Here is a 15,871-nt window from a genome sequence, read left to right on the forward strand (position 1 = left end):
AGAAAAGAAATGGGAGTCTGACATGGCAAAGATGAAGGATATAAAAAAGGTGCTTGATTTAAAATAAATAAATAAATAAATAAATAAATAAAACTGTACTCTCCAAATGATAACATCCTTAATATTATCAAGTATGAGTTAGGCATAGCAGTTTCTTGGTAACAGCACTGTTGCAAGAACATCTAACTTCTCCACTCGTTCCAGCCCTCCAGGCAGAAGAAACACACTGCATGGTTCCTATGCTCCTCACTGGATTCTATGAGGAACCGTGACTCCATGAACCTGATAACAAACTCAATTTTGACATCTCTCAGAGAAGTCAGTCAATAAACAGTTTTCCACAAAAGGGAACAAATGTTCTATAAAAAGCACAGAAAAGTCACACCAAGCAGAAATACCAGTGACATAGCTGACACACAAAATCAGTAATTCTGATCTGCCACATGTATTACATGCTTAAGTGTTATGCAAGTATCTCAAGCACTATAAAGCAAGTTTCAAGAAGAAATGTGTAGACACCTTCCCTGCCCAAATAAAGTGTCATGGTTTTGACATTGATCACAGAATTCCTTATTTGAACAGCAGTGAGTCTCTTACCATAGAATCACAGAACAGTTTGAGTTGGAAGGGACCTTAAAGAGCATCTAGTTCCAACCCCCCTGCCACAGGCAGGGATACCTTTCACCAGGTTGCTCCAAGCCCAATCCAGCCTGGCCTCAAACACAGCCACGGATAGGGCTGCCACAGCTTCTATGGGCAACCTGTTGCACTGCCCTCACATTAAAGAATTTCTTCCTAATATCTAACATCAATTTACCCTCTCTCAGCTATCAGATAGACTCTCTCCTTTTGACTATTAAAAAGTAGCCTATTGACACTCAAGCACTTCTTCCCTTCTGTTGAAGCATGATTTTGGCACTACCTCTCTCTCCTTCCTTCTTCTCAAGGACTGAAGGGGGAAGAAAAGGTAAAGCATGTTTCATAGGCACTTCACTTTGTTCAGAGTAACGGAATCTTCAGTGCATATCTTTACTCTTCCTATCTTTACCTACCTACATTTGAGAACCAGCTAAATCCAGTCTTACAAACAGCAAGAGAAGCAGGTTACTGTTTTATAACATATATTGCCTTCCCTATATTAAAAACATGTATATAGAAATGCACTAATACACACGCCTCGGCCACAAACTGGCTGTAGCACCTTGCAGAAACCAGCAAAATTTCAAAATACCAGACTTCACAATTTCCACATACTACTTTGATTAAACCTTTGCTGTGGATTTCCATCACGAAATACCTAGAAGGAGGGTATTTTATACAACTCCAGGATCCTTCCTTCCCATCTTCATTTTTTTCCATCTGCCTTTAAAAATGTTACCCAGCATCTAACAGTCCTCATAAGCAGCCACAATATTGACAAAATCTGCACTAAGTACCAAGACCAAAATGCAGCAATTATACTGTTCTATACGGAGTCAGAGCTATTCTGTCAATATACATTTATCTCCTCTGACAGGCTAATAGACCATCAGGCCATCAAGAATACTTCAAATTACATTACCAGTGAGAATACAGAAGGTCAGTTTAAAATGGACTTGACTTCTTGGAACAAGCTTAATTGACAACAGCCACCAAAAAATCTGCATGCACAAATAATCTTGGTACCTCTACAATAAACCAAAATGTAAATCCAGAAGCACTGATGCAAATATGCTAAGACCTTAACAAAGAGCACTCAGGAATATCATCAGAAAACAATGTTTCTTCATTGCATAAAGTTCAAGAGATCCCTTGACTCTAGAGTCAGAAGCTTAAGAGAATGCTTGGGGAAATATCCTAAGCACCTGCCCTGTTCTTACTCTTCCCTACGTGCCCACTTACATATACTGCATGAGTCTCAACCCCTGATCTGAACCAGAACAGGTGTTCTCATGTTGTTACTGCAGAAGGTTTTCACTCTTCACCATCCTCAAGGAAAAGTGAGTGTTCAGAAAAGAAATTCCAGAAAATGTAAAGCTGTGTCAATGTTGTTGGTATTAGAGTAAAAAACAGAACAAAGAATACCAAAACCTTCATTGCTAAGTAAAAAGGGAAATGGGACACCATCATCCTGCCCCCCCCCCCCCCAAAAAACCAACAACCTAACCCAAACCAAAAAAACCACAAAACACAAACACAAACCACAACAAACCCAAAACTTCCTGACTCTTTAAAGATCACTGCTTGTTTCTGAAGTACAGAATCACAAAATCAGGTAAGATTGGGGGAGACCCCAAAAAGTCAAGTGCAACCCTGCTCAAGGCAGGTCCAGAGCTGGTTCCTCAGAGTCTTGTCCAGTCAAACTGGAGCATCACCAAGAATGAGTATTCCAAAACCTCACTGGAGGTTCCTTCTATCTAAATCAAGTTTCTCATTGTTTTCAAGTTGTATCTTTCTTCCACAGTGTACTTCTTGGAAGAGTCCAACTTTATCCTCTCTATACCCTCCCATTAGATAACTAGCCCCTCTTTAGCCTTCTCAGAGTTGAACAAACTAAGATCTCCAAGGCTGTCCTCCTATATCATGTGCTCCAGCCCTTTAAACATCTTGACAGGTCTCCACTGAACTACCATCTGTATGTCAATGTCTTTCATCCTGTGGAATCCAAAACTGGACACAGTGCTCCAGATGCCATCTCAGAAGTGCAGAAGGATGGGGGTCGCAGGGCAAAGAAATCATTTCCTTTGACCTGCGGACTACACTCTTGCTAGTGTAACAACAGGCTGCCCAGAGAGGCTGTGGAGTCTCTATCCCTGAAGATACTCAAAACTCAACTGGGCAGGGTCCTGGACAACCTGCTCCAGGTGACCCCACTTGAGCAGGGGTGTGGACAGGATCGTCTCCAGAGGTCCCTTGCAACCTCAAGCATTCTGTGATACAACCCAGGATGCACCCAGTCATCTTTGCTGCAAGGGCACATTGATAATTCATGTTCCACTTGCTGTCCACCAGAACACCCAAGTCTTTTTCTCCAAAGCTGCTTTCTTTGCAGTTATCTTCCATTTCAGATAAAGTACTGGCTTCACCTTGCCCTCCCCAAGATATTTCAATCGTAGGCAAAAGTCATTACAGACAAAAACCTGCACATACAAACTATTCTCAGTTTCAACCTTAATTCAAAGATGAAATTAACAAAGAAGCAATCCACATGAGAAAGTATCATGCATTTTCCTTCCATGCATCACTTTTGGCAAATTCAAATCTACAGTATCCTACGAAAACATATGCAAGTTTAAGGATTACATTTTTTAAGGAAAATTGTAAGGAATTGTAAGACTGCTATCAAAAAGTAAAGAAAATTCTATCAATTAGATTGCTAAGCCCCAAAAAATTAAGTTCATCCAGAGAAAAAAATTCATGGATAATAGCCCAGTACCCTCTAAGGGGCAGCTTGACACTAAGTAGTCTGACTATACCTCTCCCTCACCACTTCACCTAGATTCTGCATTGAGATGACCTAATTTTAGCTAGATCCCATTATGTATTTGACATCTTCCAAAGCATAAAGTCTAAGGTAAATGCAGAAGCCTGAATATTCTTCTCTTCTTACCATATTTTATTCTAAACTCACTCATTCTTTCATGACTTGTGTGTATACCTGACTAGGGACTTAATTCTAGAAATGAGGTTTATTTCCCAATAGGCATCTCACGATAGATAACTAAGAAAAGACATAAAACACTGCACACAATTTGAAAATTCTTACAAGTTAACTAGTTCTATGTATATTTCAAATCTTCATTCTGTCTATTAGGACAGTGTTGAACTCAAATTGGCAACTACAAAAGAGGCTATCAAGATGCAAAAATTAAACAGATGAATGGGATGTGTTCCAGAAATACAAGTACTGTTGCAACAGAAATCCGAATTCCTGGAAATAAGAGAAATTTCACTTGGAAGGTTTCCAAGGAATTCTTATTCTTGCCATTATCAGCAATAGACAATTTAAAATAAATCTTGATCTTCCATCTTACTGAAAAGATCATGAAAGCTGATGTCTAGAGCTCTTCTTGCACACATCCTACTTAGTAAAAAGATCGAGCCCCCAAATAAATACCAGACCAATACTGTAATTTCATGGTATTTCAGAAGTAAGCCTCACTTCTGTTTGCAACTGAAACTAAAGAAAGTCTCTGTTCTTAAGCCTTCCGGCTGCAAAATTGTAAGAATAATAAACCTATTAGTGCCTTGAATCTAGGCATCTGTGCTACAGAGCTTTATTCTTGACTGAGAAAAGCAGTATGATCTGCTTCACATGCCTTCAGAAGACTAGAGAGCAGGATGAAGAACATGCCTGCAGTGAAGAGACCATTCTTCCTACTTCTCCTCCCATGCAATGGCCAGCCCACTGAGAACACCAGATACCAGCTGATTACTACACCACTATGTAGCAGCCCAAAGATTTGTTTTCAGTTGAAGAAAACGCTTTGCAGTTTATCTCATATGGTCCACGGTAAAACAGATCAGTACATACTTGTAAATCCAGGCAAACTTCTCTCTGGTAGCTTTACAGAGTAACAGTTTGGAATTAGAAATAAGATAAATAGCAGAAAAGCTTTTACAAAAGAATATTCTGGAACAGAAACACAGTCAACCTGTGTTCAAACAGAAAGGTAAAGGAGAAAGAAGACAGAAGTTTTCTGTAAGTAGCAAAGCAGAGATATTCACTACATGGAATTCTGTAACAGAGAACCCTTCGAGTAAGGCAATCAAGAAAAAAGCAGCTAAACTACTTCAGATTTATTTGAAAGAAGGATGGTCCGGATGGATCCAGAAGCAACACGCACGTCTAAGAAAAGAACCAGATGTCAGCAGAATCTGTAACAGCAAAGAAAGAAGAAAGGGTATTATTTATTCAGTCTTTTGAAATACTGCACCCGCATCATCTCTCCCCCAAGAGTAACAACCTGGAACTCTTCCCTGCTCCAACACAAGAGATTAAGATTAGTAATATCTCAAAAACTTTTGCCCAAGTCTTAAGAGCAAAAGCTGAAGTAATTGCTTTTGTGGCCTTTGAATGCCAACTGATTTGTGTTTACGTCCCACCAGTAGAATTCTACAAACAGCCAAATCAATAACTTGTCCAGTTACTTTTCTTTGGCATCCCCAACTGTCAATGCCCCCTCTTTTTGCAAGTTTTTTTCCTGCCCAAGGCACTTGCCTTCATGCCTTAGAGAAAAGCAGAGCTGAAAACCCTGCCTCAAAAAACAAGTTATTTTTACATTAATTGAATGTCTGTTTCTGTTTTGCTTTTTCTACCTCTTCCTCTCAACCCTGTCCAATTATTTCAGGTAGAGCAGTGCACAGATGTGGTTATATCCATCCTAACTTCAATACCTAGGTCATATCATGTCCTTGATTCCTCTTCCTAAGAATTTCCTGTGCTCCCACATAGATCACACCTCCTCATTCTGACTACCATAAGTACTTTTCTTTAGAACTACAAAGCTGTACAAAGTTCTGTGATGTACCTACCTCACTTTAGGCACAAAGTAACATCCTGAACACTTACTAAGATATTCAAGTGCCTAAGGAAGCTGATTATATAGTTTTTATTGAAGAGTAGCAAATTCTACAGTTGAAGACAGACACTGAAGCAGAAATGGCAAAAAAAATGGTTGCAGAAAACTGGAGCAAATAAAAGGTAGAAGAAAAGGTAAAAGAACAGGATAATTTCTAGAAAGCCTTGATTTACATCAGAGATGCAAGAAAGTGGAAGCACTAAATACCAAGAGGCCTCAAAAAAACTCCAAAACCCACACCACAAAGTAAGAAGAAAGGGGAACTGCTTATTTCTTGGTTGACAAAGATTTCTGCCATTTAACCATGGTAGATGGGGTAAGAAGCAGCTGGCTATCTTCATTTGTAGAAGTATATGTAGTATCAGAGACTACTTAATACAAAACTAAGTAATACCTGAAGTGAGACAGAATTGATTTATCACATGCGGAAGAGACTCCACTATGAAACTACAGTTTGAACTGGCTAAAACCACGTAACTTCTCTTCACGAGTGACCAGAAAAAAAAAATTTTGAAAAATCAGTATTTCTAATATTTCAACATGAAGAGGTTGTTCAACTCTCACAATTATGGTTTCATCAACAGTATTTACCCTCGAAGCAGACACTTGGAAGCTAGAGTTTACAAAGCAGTAACAATAGCAGGAAGCAGCAGATATTGTGGTTAATTGTGCTATCAAAATAAAAAGGACAGATCAGTCTCAACAGCAAAGCAGCAAAGAACAGACACTGCATGTGACAAGACAAAGTTGAAAACCCTAGATGCACTGAAGTACTGCATGGCAAAACATTCTATCGTAGCATTCAGTGAGATTTAAACCAGTAGATAATAATTTTGTGAGAGTAAATACAAATCCTACAAAAGCAATTAATCCTAAATTGCAGAACTGATATGCGTTTTATCATAGTGAAGGCTCCTAAACCCCTCCACACAGATAAAGCAGATTAAATGAATTTTAAGAGTTTTACAAAAGCAGATTTTTTCTTTTGCAAGAAACAGAATTTAAAACAAGGAAGCACAACTGCCTACATTGTTGTTTTTTTTCTGGTTGCAAGGGACGGAATAGCCTGGCTAGTCTTGAAACACGTTCAGTAACAAGTCTTCATCTAACCAACGAATTCAATCAAATGCACTTTTATTCAGTATTGAAGGAAAATTTTCACTAGGAGAAAAGACACCGCAAGCATCCTCTCCAACTAGGAAAACACTTGCTTGGTTTGTATTCAACCAGTACTCACTTTATTCCAGAGCTACTAAGAAACCTATAAAGAAATGGATAGAGCTCTTTCTCCTTTTTTTTTTTTTGACAGCACATGAAGACCATCACTTTTAAGAAGCGCCCAAAGCAAGCAAATCCCAGGTCATATTCTAACAAGAATTTTAGTTACAGCAGGAAAGGAAAAAACAAAAACAAACAAACAAAAAACCCCCCCAAAACCCCAAAAAACAAAAACGTAAAGGAACATTATAAACTAGTAAAGCATTAAATGATTAAATGCTTTCATGGCAGAATTAAGAGCACTATGGACTGATCAGACCAGTAAGCAAAGCAGTTAAAGACTGTCTTCAGAAGCAGACACCAACTCAGCTTTAGCTTAGTTCAACAGCTGAAAATTAAAAGGTATGCCTGGCTGCACAAGCCAAGTCACAGAATTCACTTGTTTCTTAGAACAAGGTTGTCAAGCCTGTACCCAAATCCAGCAAACCAGGACACAAACGTCGCAACTGCCTTGAAAAGGAATTCAATGAACTTTGTGGAGACAGAAAATATGCAGCAGTATCAGAAACATTGAAACAACATACGTATGTGGTTTTAGTCTATATGAATTCATGGCAGGCATATCTGGGGTGTTTCGATCTGTTGCATACATACTTATTTTTAGATTAATTACAGAAGTCATTGGTTATCATTTTAGTTATATGAAATGCCTACTTGAGGAAATAAAGTACTTCAGTATCTGCACAGACTGTAATACTTCAGTATTACACAGACACTTTAGCCACCTCCTTGTTAGATGTGATGTCATCTTCTAGCTTTATTCTCTAGTTTCGTTAATTTTGTTTAGCATCATTCTTTAAGACCCTCTTGCCCCTCTATATGTGAAGAGTTTGAATTTCAGTGCAACAGGTAGAGCTTATGGTCTAGTAGTAGTAACCTTCTTCGGGTTTAAAAAAAAAAAAAATAAAATCCACTTCCAATAAGGGTTTTATTTTGACATTATCTAAATTCTCAGAATGATTTCATTTTTGGAGGAAGGAATTTATCATTGTTTTCTCCTTTTTAAAAAAGCTTGACTTGCACTTAGCGGTCTTCATGAATGGCTATTGTACCATCAGAAAATTAACATGCTCTTGCATAGAGAGCGTTAGGCTATGTCTTTTTTTAACCCCTTACACAATTTATTAATCTATTTACTTTTGTTGTGGTTTTTTTCATAGGTTTTTTAAGAGGAAAGAAACTTCAGTTCTGTAATTACTGCAGTTTTCGGTGAGAAAACACTATCACCTCACAGAAAAGCAAAATACCAGATGCAATATTCAAGATTCATTGTGTCTCAGTTTTAAAGCAGGTTCTGAAACTGATAGGTAGAAAACTAAGTGCATTCCATCACCTTGAAAGGTGACTTTGACACTTCAGAAAAAAATCTACTCCCCATACCAGGAATAACACTGTTTCTTACTCCCACCAACAGCCTAAAGCAGAGGAACAAAATCCTCTGTAGCCAATGGATTATTAGCACTTAGTGGCCATTCTGAGAGCCACAGTAATTTTTATTACCCACAATTTTAAATTTCTCATTCCAGGAAGAAAAAAAATGCCCATGATAAGTTATTGAAAATTAACTGGTCAAATCAGTGTAATATTTATTTAAAGAAAATAGGGATAAAGTAGATAGTTACATGTAATAAGAGTCAGTTTTCATTTATTACTACTACATATTGGTAAGTGTGACATGTACAATATAAACTGCTTAATACAAAGCTCATACTAGCAAGACCTACATATTTTACAACTGTTTGTAATAAAAACATTTGCTAAAACTGTTGTGACACACAATAATCGTTGTAAAACAATGCTGTAATCAAATGATACATCAATTTTTCCTGTATTATTGATACCATTGGGTTTATTTCAGTGTGTAATAGCAACTCTCCCATATTCTCTTCACCGGTTCTCTTTTAAAAGCAAGATCTAATAAAAAATTCCAAGAAACATCGTTACGACTGAACAAAGCAACCTACAATTTAGCACTGTGGCCCAGTGAGTTGTCAGTGACATTTTCCAAAGTCCGAATTCCTTTTTTAAAAACACAGAATTCCTTGAAAACATTCAGCTGAAAAAAACCCCTTAATGTAAATGGAAGTTCAAACCTAAATAATTCCTGCTAGACAACTAAATATTCCCCAACAATTGTGTCCTGAGCAACTCTGACACTACAGCATACACTACAGAACTCCTAACTTTATAGTTTGAGTTTCTCTATCAAAAATACTCCCAAACCCCCATACTCTAGGAACATATGAATCCTACCAGTTAAGAATTACACTTCATTACCACTCCAAACCAGATGCACATCAGCACTAGAATTAAGGTTCTCACAGCCTTTTGCAGCTGCGCAGCACCAAGTATTTCTACAAAAGAATTAAGAACTTGCTTGAATAACGTCTGCTATCAGAACTGAATGCACCAAAACAATGTGTCTCAATTTTAAAGGCTTTCTGAAGATCATCACAATAATGCACGATTCCCGACACTACTTGTGAAGATTCTTCGTACTACAAACTGCTCCTCCTCCCCAAAGCAAACCAGAACATGTAACTTGCTACCCATATCCCTCTCATTTGTAAAAACACATCTAAACACAAAATACAGTTTCTAAAAAAATAGAGTACAGTCTGTAATGAGTTAAGTACAGATTTATCATTCGACCTCTCAAAATTCCATGTTCATTTCACAATTCCATGTGCACTGCATGTTATACTGGTTGTGTGGGAATGTCAAGTTCAAAGTTAATCTCATGCCTTTTTGTTTCTTCAACAGACAGTATTCAACGTTTCTTCAAGTCTTTCCATGGCTTCTGGGCATGCCTACGTTTCTAGTATCTTGGAAACCTATCCTGTCCCTTTTGGTATAGCTGTGATGAAAGAATAATGCTTATGTTACGTTTTCAGATACGCTATTTACATATGCATGTTTCCAGATGTGCTGTTTGCACACTGCATATCACAAGAACAGCCATCCCCAAAAGCATGAGAACTGAATGCCCAAAGAGAAAATACAAAGACACATCAGGCAACATTAAAGTACTCAAAAACATTCAGCACTGCACTCCCATTTTTAAGAAACCAATAATCCAAGAGAAAAGGAAAGAGATTAAGAAAGAACCCAAAGCAATGTGCAGCACAGGGGCCACTCGCATATTCAAGTGTGAACTTCAAAATCAAATAAATTTCTTGCTAGTAAAATAGTACTTTTGTATAATACTGTCCCTGTGAACACAGACCAGAATGTGCCAAGCAAAAAGCTAAAAAAAAAAAAAAAAAAAAAACCCCACACCCAACAAAAAACCACCAAACCAAAAAAAACCTAAAAAAAAAATAATAAAAAAAAAATCCCCAAATTGCATATCCTCCCTCCAAATATCTAATATTTCAGAGCTATCCTATTATACCATAAATACTGTGATTAACATTTAGACAGCATTAGCCATGGTTGAGAGCTAAGCTGGCTCTGTAATATGTAAAAGACATCAGCATATTTCTTGCTTGGGAATTATTTTTAACCACAATAACTATTACTATCTTAATGGTCTTAAGCATAAATAAAACCCAAACTACAAAATTTAACACATGGAATAATGAAAGTAGCAAATTTTGAAATCCAATGCTGTGACAGTGAAGGAGATTAGACACAGAACAGGTACACAGCCAACGTGAGATCACATAGAGCACTCTCACAGCAATGCCCAATCTCTATGGTCCGAACATTTTTGAATGTTTCAGCTGCATACAAGCAAGCTTTTATATCTAAAAAAGATCACCACTGAAGGACCAGGAAGGCTGTGTGTTGGGCTTGCTATTAGTATACTTGTGATACACCCATCAGAAAGAAATAGAAGTTAACAAAAAGTTTCATTTCAATGATATTTTCATTAACAAACAGGTATTATTATAGCAACACCAAAAAATGCCACTAGTAAAAGGTCCATTACAGCTAGTTTGCTCTCACTGGCACTAATTTCATTTTTAGAAGTCTTTTTTACTTAACACTTCCAATGAGAAGTAAAACCATCTTATGAGTAACAGGATAAATTTAAGGACTATTAATGTCTCTAACTTTAAATTATAGATAAGTAATTACCATAATTACCTGCTTGTATTCACCAACGCAGTTCTGACAGCAGAATCTTTTCTGCTGACCATCAATAGTAAGAACATTGTTTCCAGCTCCTTTACTGGGTAAATACTCCCCACAATGCTCACAGCAATTCATTATTAAACCATTTGCCATCCTGTATCTATTGAAGCAATGGTCGCTGCACAGCTTATGAGTCATATTTTTAAAGCTAACTTCATGACGAATCTAAAAAAACAAAAGTAAAAAAGTATTCTGTCACCACACAAGCACAAACTAGCCTGCAACTACCAGATAAGGTGCAAATCTTACATTCAAGTACAATAACTGAAATAAGATCATACTAGCTCACTATTTCAGAACAGATACACTTGAAACAACCATGAAATACATCAACATATAAATTGGTGTTTCTGTTGTCTTGAAAGTTCTAGAAAACAATTCTCAGATCCATCTGCTCTTGCAGCCTAGAAGCAAAGATGACAGGGAAGGATGTAATAATTGCATATTAGCGCAGAAGGTCAGTGTATGCAATTTTGTTAGGTACTCAATTAGCAGGCTAACATGGCATATAAAGACTGGCCAGTCACACATGCTGTGTAAAGCAGTAGGCCAAACTATGGTGGGCTCAGTAATGACATCAAGACTAAATTACTACATTACAAGAATTTAAAATTTTGTATATTCTACAGATGTCTCAAAAAAATTTCACAATCTTTCAGAACATACAGGGGAAAAAAAATAAATGCTACAGTAAATCTAGACTTTTTCCACAGCAATTCTTCTGTGTGGGAGATCTGGGTTATAAGATTCTACAGCTACATAAAACTGTTGACAGTAACAATATGGTATCAGCAAAAGTTTCTGAAACAAAAAAATCACTTATTAACCTCTTTGAATTCTTTCTTCATTCAGTTGCTCTTCATGAATATTAAGCCTGCATATCTTAATAACTCACTGTATATGAAAATACTGAATCAGATTTTAAACTTCCTTATTTTCAGTTCTCTTCTTTCAGAATGTAAGTTATTAATACTGTCATTACTGAGAAAGAGAAGATAAAAAAAAGTGAATCAGACCTCAGTTAGTTTACCACAGATAGTGCATCTTGATTTATTCAAAGCTCCTTTCGAGGGATTCTGTTTATCTTCATAGAAGGATAGACACGATGTACTGCAAAACTCCTGGAAAGACTCACTTGAATCAACTTGAGCAACGATGGTACCTTTCATTGTTGTTATATCTCTGAAACACAAAAGAAAAACTCTAGTGTTCTTGTGTATAAATACATACATATATATTTAAACAAGAAAACTTTATATCTTGTAAGATTCGTTCTTCATTTTAATGTCTACATTTCAAACCAGTTTTATGGGTGTACAGTTGTTAGTCACATGTGAAACGTGAAGTTTGATAAGATTTTACTACTGCGAGTACTGCAAGTTCCAGGTCTTTCCTGTGTAAAACCCCATTTTTTTTGTTCAGATTGTCCCTTTCCCTCCTCCTATCACATCATTCCAGACCCAAGTGACATTAATGCACTGCTAGGTACCAGTTGTGGTGAACTCAATCTTATACAAAAAAGTGAACACAGTAACTCTGAACCTTTTGCAACTTTACACAAAAGCTATACTTTCAACTTACATGAAAAATTCAGCTATACAGTAAAAGGCAAGAAATGGTCTCTATTTGTACAGAATTCCTACTATTTCCAATATTAATCTCCAGACAGGATGAGAGAAGGTTGTTTCCTCATACTTATAAACACAATCAAAAAGCTTAAAACCCTACCACAAACCTAACTAGAAGCTTCAGCATTTAAAATTTTTTAAAAAGTTAACTCCATCACTAAAGTTCCAAAGTACCTGAACAGTTCATGCAGTTATGAAACCGCACCAATTAAATGCAGACATACAACCATCAATAAAATTAATTTGAAATAGAACAAACCTTCTTCTCAAACTAACTTACACTGTTTCTCACTGAAGCTGATTATGGATTTTCTTGATCTTCAATTTTATGCTGCACAAGCTGCAAACTGAGCAGTCACTAACAGCACGCTTGTCAGTGTACCTTTGTAATCAGGTCTCCCAAGCTTCTAAGGTCATTTCTAAGGTAGCTTCACTCTTAATCCCAAACTACTGCATACCATAAATCAGGAGCAGGAATAAGAAGAAATACAAGCCCCTCCCTTTTGCCTAAGCAAAAAAACTATTATTGACATCAGGAAATGCTATTAGGCAGAATAAATGTAAAATTGGGCACATTTGGAAGTCTTTTGACATCATGATGAATCACCAGTTGGAAAAGACATGCCCCAGACACTCATACCTGGGAGCCCTAAACCTAGGATGAGTAGAAAACATTGGAATAATTCTGTATGCTGCCCTAGAAACTTTTCCTTGAAAATAAACTTGTACCACCCCTGGATACGCTTCCATTAAAGGAAAGTCAGCAGATTTTGATTACCCTTTGGCATGCTAGTAAGGATTTGTGTTGGGGAATGTTATCACTTCTGTTCTGCGAAACAAAGCCAGAGCTCCCGCCCTGAGGAGCTTACAGTTTCTGGCTGGATTCCACCAGGACTTATAAACACTGTTAACTTGCATCAAAGCTATGTATTAAATGTAATTAAAACATATTAATTTGTATCAAAGGAGACAAGTGCGAAGTCAAAGAGTAACACAAGTCAATAAAAAGTGTAAACACTAAGCAGAATGCCAAGTATTTCCTACACTTTCCTTCTTACAGTAATTCCTACGCTATTTATGTAGGTATGCTTGTCACTCTTCAAAAGTTGCCATAGTTGCCCCTAACTAGCTCCCAGATTTCTTTGAGCTTCTTGCAAGTATCAGTTTTTCCTTCTTTGAAAGCCTCTGGATTCTTTTTTTAATCTTTATCTATCAAAATGAATGCTTTCTATACAACACAAGGCCCACTTTTTCTCATAAAGGACTTCAGATATAAAGAATGTATCTTGACAGAGGATATAAGAACAAACCCCCAGTAATTTTTAGTGTATTGGCTTTCATAGAAACCATCTGCCATACTACAAATTCAAAAACTGGTACTTTTGTTACAGCAGGCACAGTGAATTCAACATTTCCAAACAACATTAAACTGACACTATATAAAGTACTTGTATAGTCAGACTTTGTATCATTAATGGAGCAATTCTCATTCATGCATGAGAATCTTAAGTATTACTGGATTTAGTTGCTAATATGAAACAAAATTTAAAAATTCCTTACTTCCTGCACATAACACAAAGTTTCTTTGGAGTGGGTTTGTGTGAGAAAGATGAGAGGCAGGTTGTAGAACAAAAAAGGTGAGCTGATCCTTTTCGCTGATATGCAGTCTGTCCCTTTTGTAAAGGCTTTTTGCAGTTTGCACACGTGACTTTAACCTGTTTAGAAGGCTGCTGCTGGGCAGAAGGCTGGAAAATCTGTTTAGGAAGTGATGCTACAGGCGACAAGGAATCCACACCTGGTTGCTTCTGATTCCTAGGGAAGGAAGCGGACTGGGATATCCAAGAATCTTCAAGAAAAAACAAACATAACTAAGTGAAGAGACATGTACATAAATATATATATATATAGAGAGAGAGAGAGGGAGAGAGAGAATAATAGTCACAGATATACAAGCATAAAACCATTTTTTTGTAAAATGCTATTTGATGGTACCACTCTCCATTGTTATAAAGCTTTGGAACATGAACAAATTTCAGGATGGTCCCATCCTATACGTAGTGACAAGTTTTGCAGACCTCAATTCACTTACAGTGGGTTTGCAAACTGGCAATTTTATAATTTTAACTTCAGGCAAACAAAAACTGCAATTACCAACTGCAATTAAAAATAAATAACAAAAAAAAAGACCAAGAGATAACACCATTTCTGAACTAAGGTTTGAGATACAAACTCTGCAAATTTACAAAAAAAAAAGAGATCTTAGAGCAAAATAACTAGTGAAGATCTAAATAACTAGTGAAGATCTAAAGCTTTAAACAAGCATCATGTGTCTGGCCTCTGTGATAAATCCTAGAACTGGGGTTTCCCATACTCATTTCTTAGACCAGCATGTAGCCAGAGAACTATACTGCAGTTAGAGTGAAGCACAGTGGCTCCACATATGGGACCTGCATCGATGTCATTAATTCCTGTAAGAGTTCCTGGTTTTCTCAGTAAGCTTTTCAATGCAATGAATGCCACTTAATATGCGAAACTGGCAAAGTCATGAGAGTTCCAAGTCTTCCTCTGTAAGAAATCAATGAACCTATAAAATACATTTACCTGGAAAAAAACCATTTAGAAACATTTTCAATAGTATGTGCTAGCTATCCCAAAAACTGTCATACCATTTGGCACTTACCTTTCAAGCATTTTATTTCAAGCATCTAGAACAGTACCTCACTGTTACTTACTGACTAGTAAATACCTGCATAAATATTACTGTACTGGATAGTACTTGTCCTACTGCTTTTGAATAAACACATGTAACTAAACAAAAATATTAAAGCCTTGAATGTCTTACTGAGTAATTCAGTGTATTCCTGGAGTGTTATTACAACTAGTATTAACAAGCAAATATAAGAAAAGTAATTTTAAATTCTATAGCTTCATATAACAAAAACCTTAACCTACAGGCTTTAGCAACTGCCCAAGCTTTATTCTTAAGAGAGGTTATCTAGATGCATAATCATAAATTAAATAGAAAGCACCCTTTCCTCATACTATTTCCTAAGGTCCTCCTTTCCCAAAAAGGGTTTTATTAACACATATTCTGCTTCATAATTTTTAAATTAATTTTAGGGACAAAGTTCTAGGAACCCAAGAACAGCAACAAACATGCATTCCTTAGCAAGTAGAAGATAATTTCCCAATGTGACTTTGCAGCTGTCAAGGATGTCCTGCTTCTCAGACATGTAAGGCAACTTGGAAATTTACTCAACGTAA

At 36.8% G+C, this 15,871-nt stretch overlaps 1 protein-coding gene across 23 annotated transcripts in view; it reads right to left on the bottom strand.

The window, feature by feature from the left end:
• Positions 1-15,871, bottom strand: part of ZMYM2 (zinc finger MYM-type containing 2) — an 83,596-nt gene that overhangs the window by 41,338 nt on the left and 26,387 nt on the right. For 17 of the 23 annotated variants that reach the window (XM_030476482.1, XM_030476489.1, XM_030476490.1 and 14 more), the window contains 3 exons: positions 14,168-14,453; positions 11,996-12,161; positions 10,932-11,144 (listed from right to left, as the gene is read on the bottom strand). The exons of 2 other annotated variants lie outside the window; for them this stretch is intronic. In XM_030476482.1, the coding sequence (XP_030332342.1) occupies positions 10,932-11,144; positions 11,996-12,161; positions 14,168-14,453 (665 nt within the window). Of the gene's footprint in view, positions 1-7,753; positions 9,697-10,931; positions 11,145-11,995; positions 12,162-14,167; positions 14,454-15,871 lie in introns of those variants that run through there. 4 more of the 23 variants (XM_030476499.1, XM_030476498.1, XM_030476497.1 and 1 more) reach the window with 3 other exon arrangements.

This window comes from Strigops habroptila, chromosome 2 (genome assembly GCF_004027225.2).
Source record: "Strigops habroptila isolate Jane chromosome 2, bStrHab1.2.pri, whole genome shotgun sequence".
NCBI lineage: Eukaryota > Metazoa > Chordata > Aves > Psittaciformes > Psittacidae > Strigops > Strigops habroptila.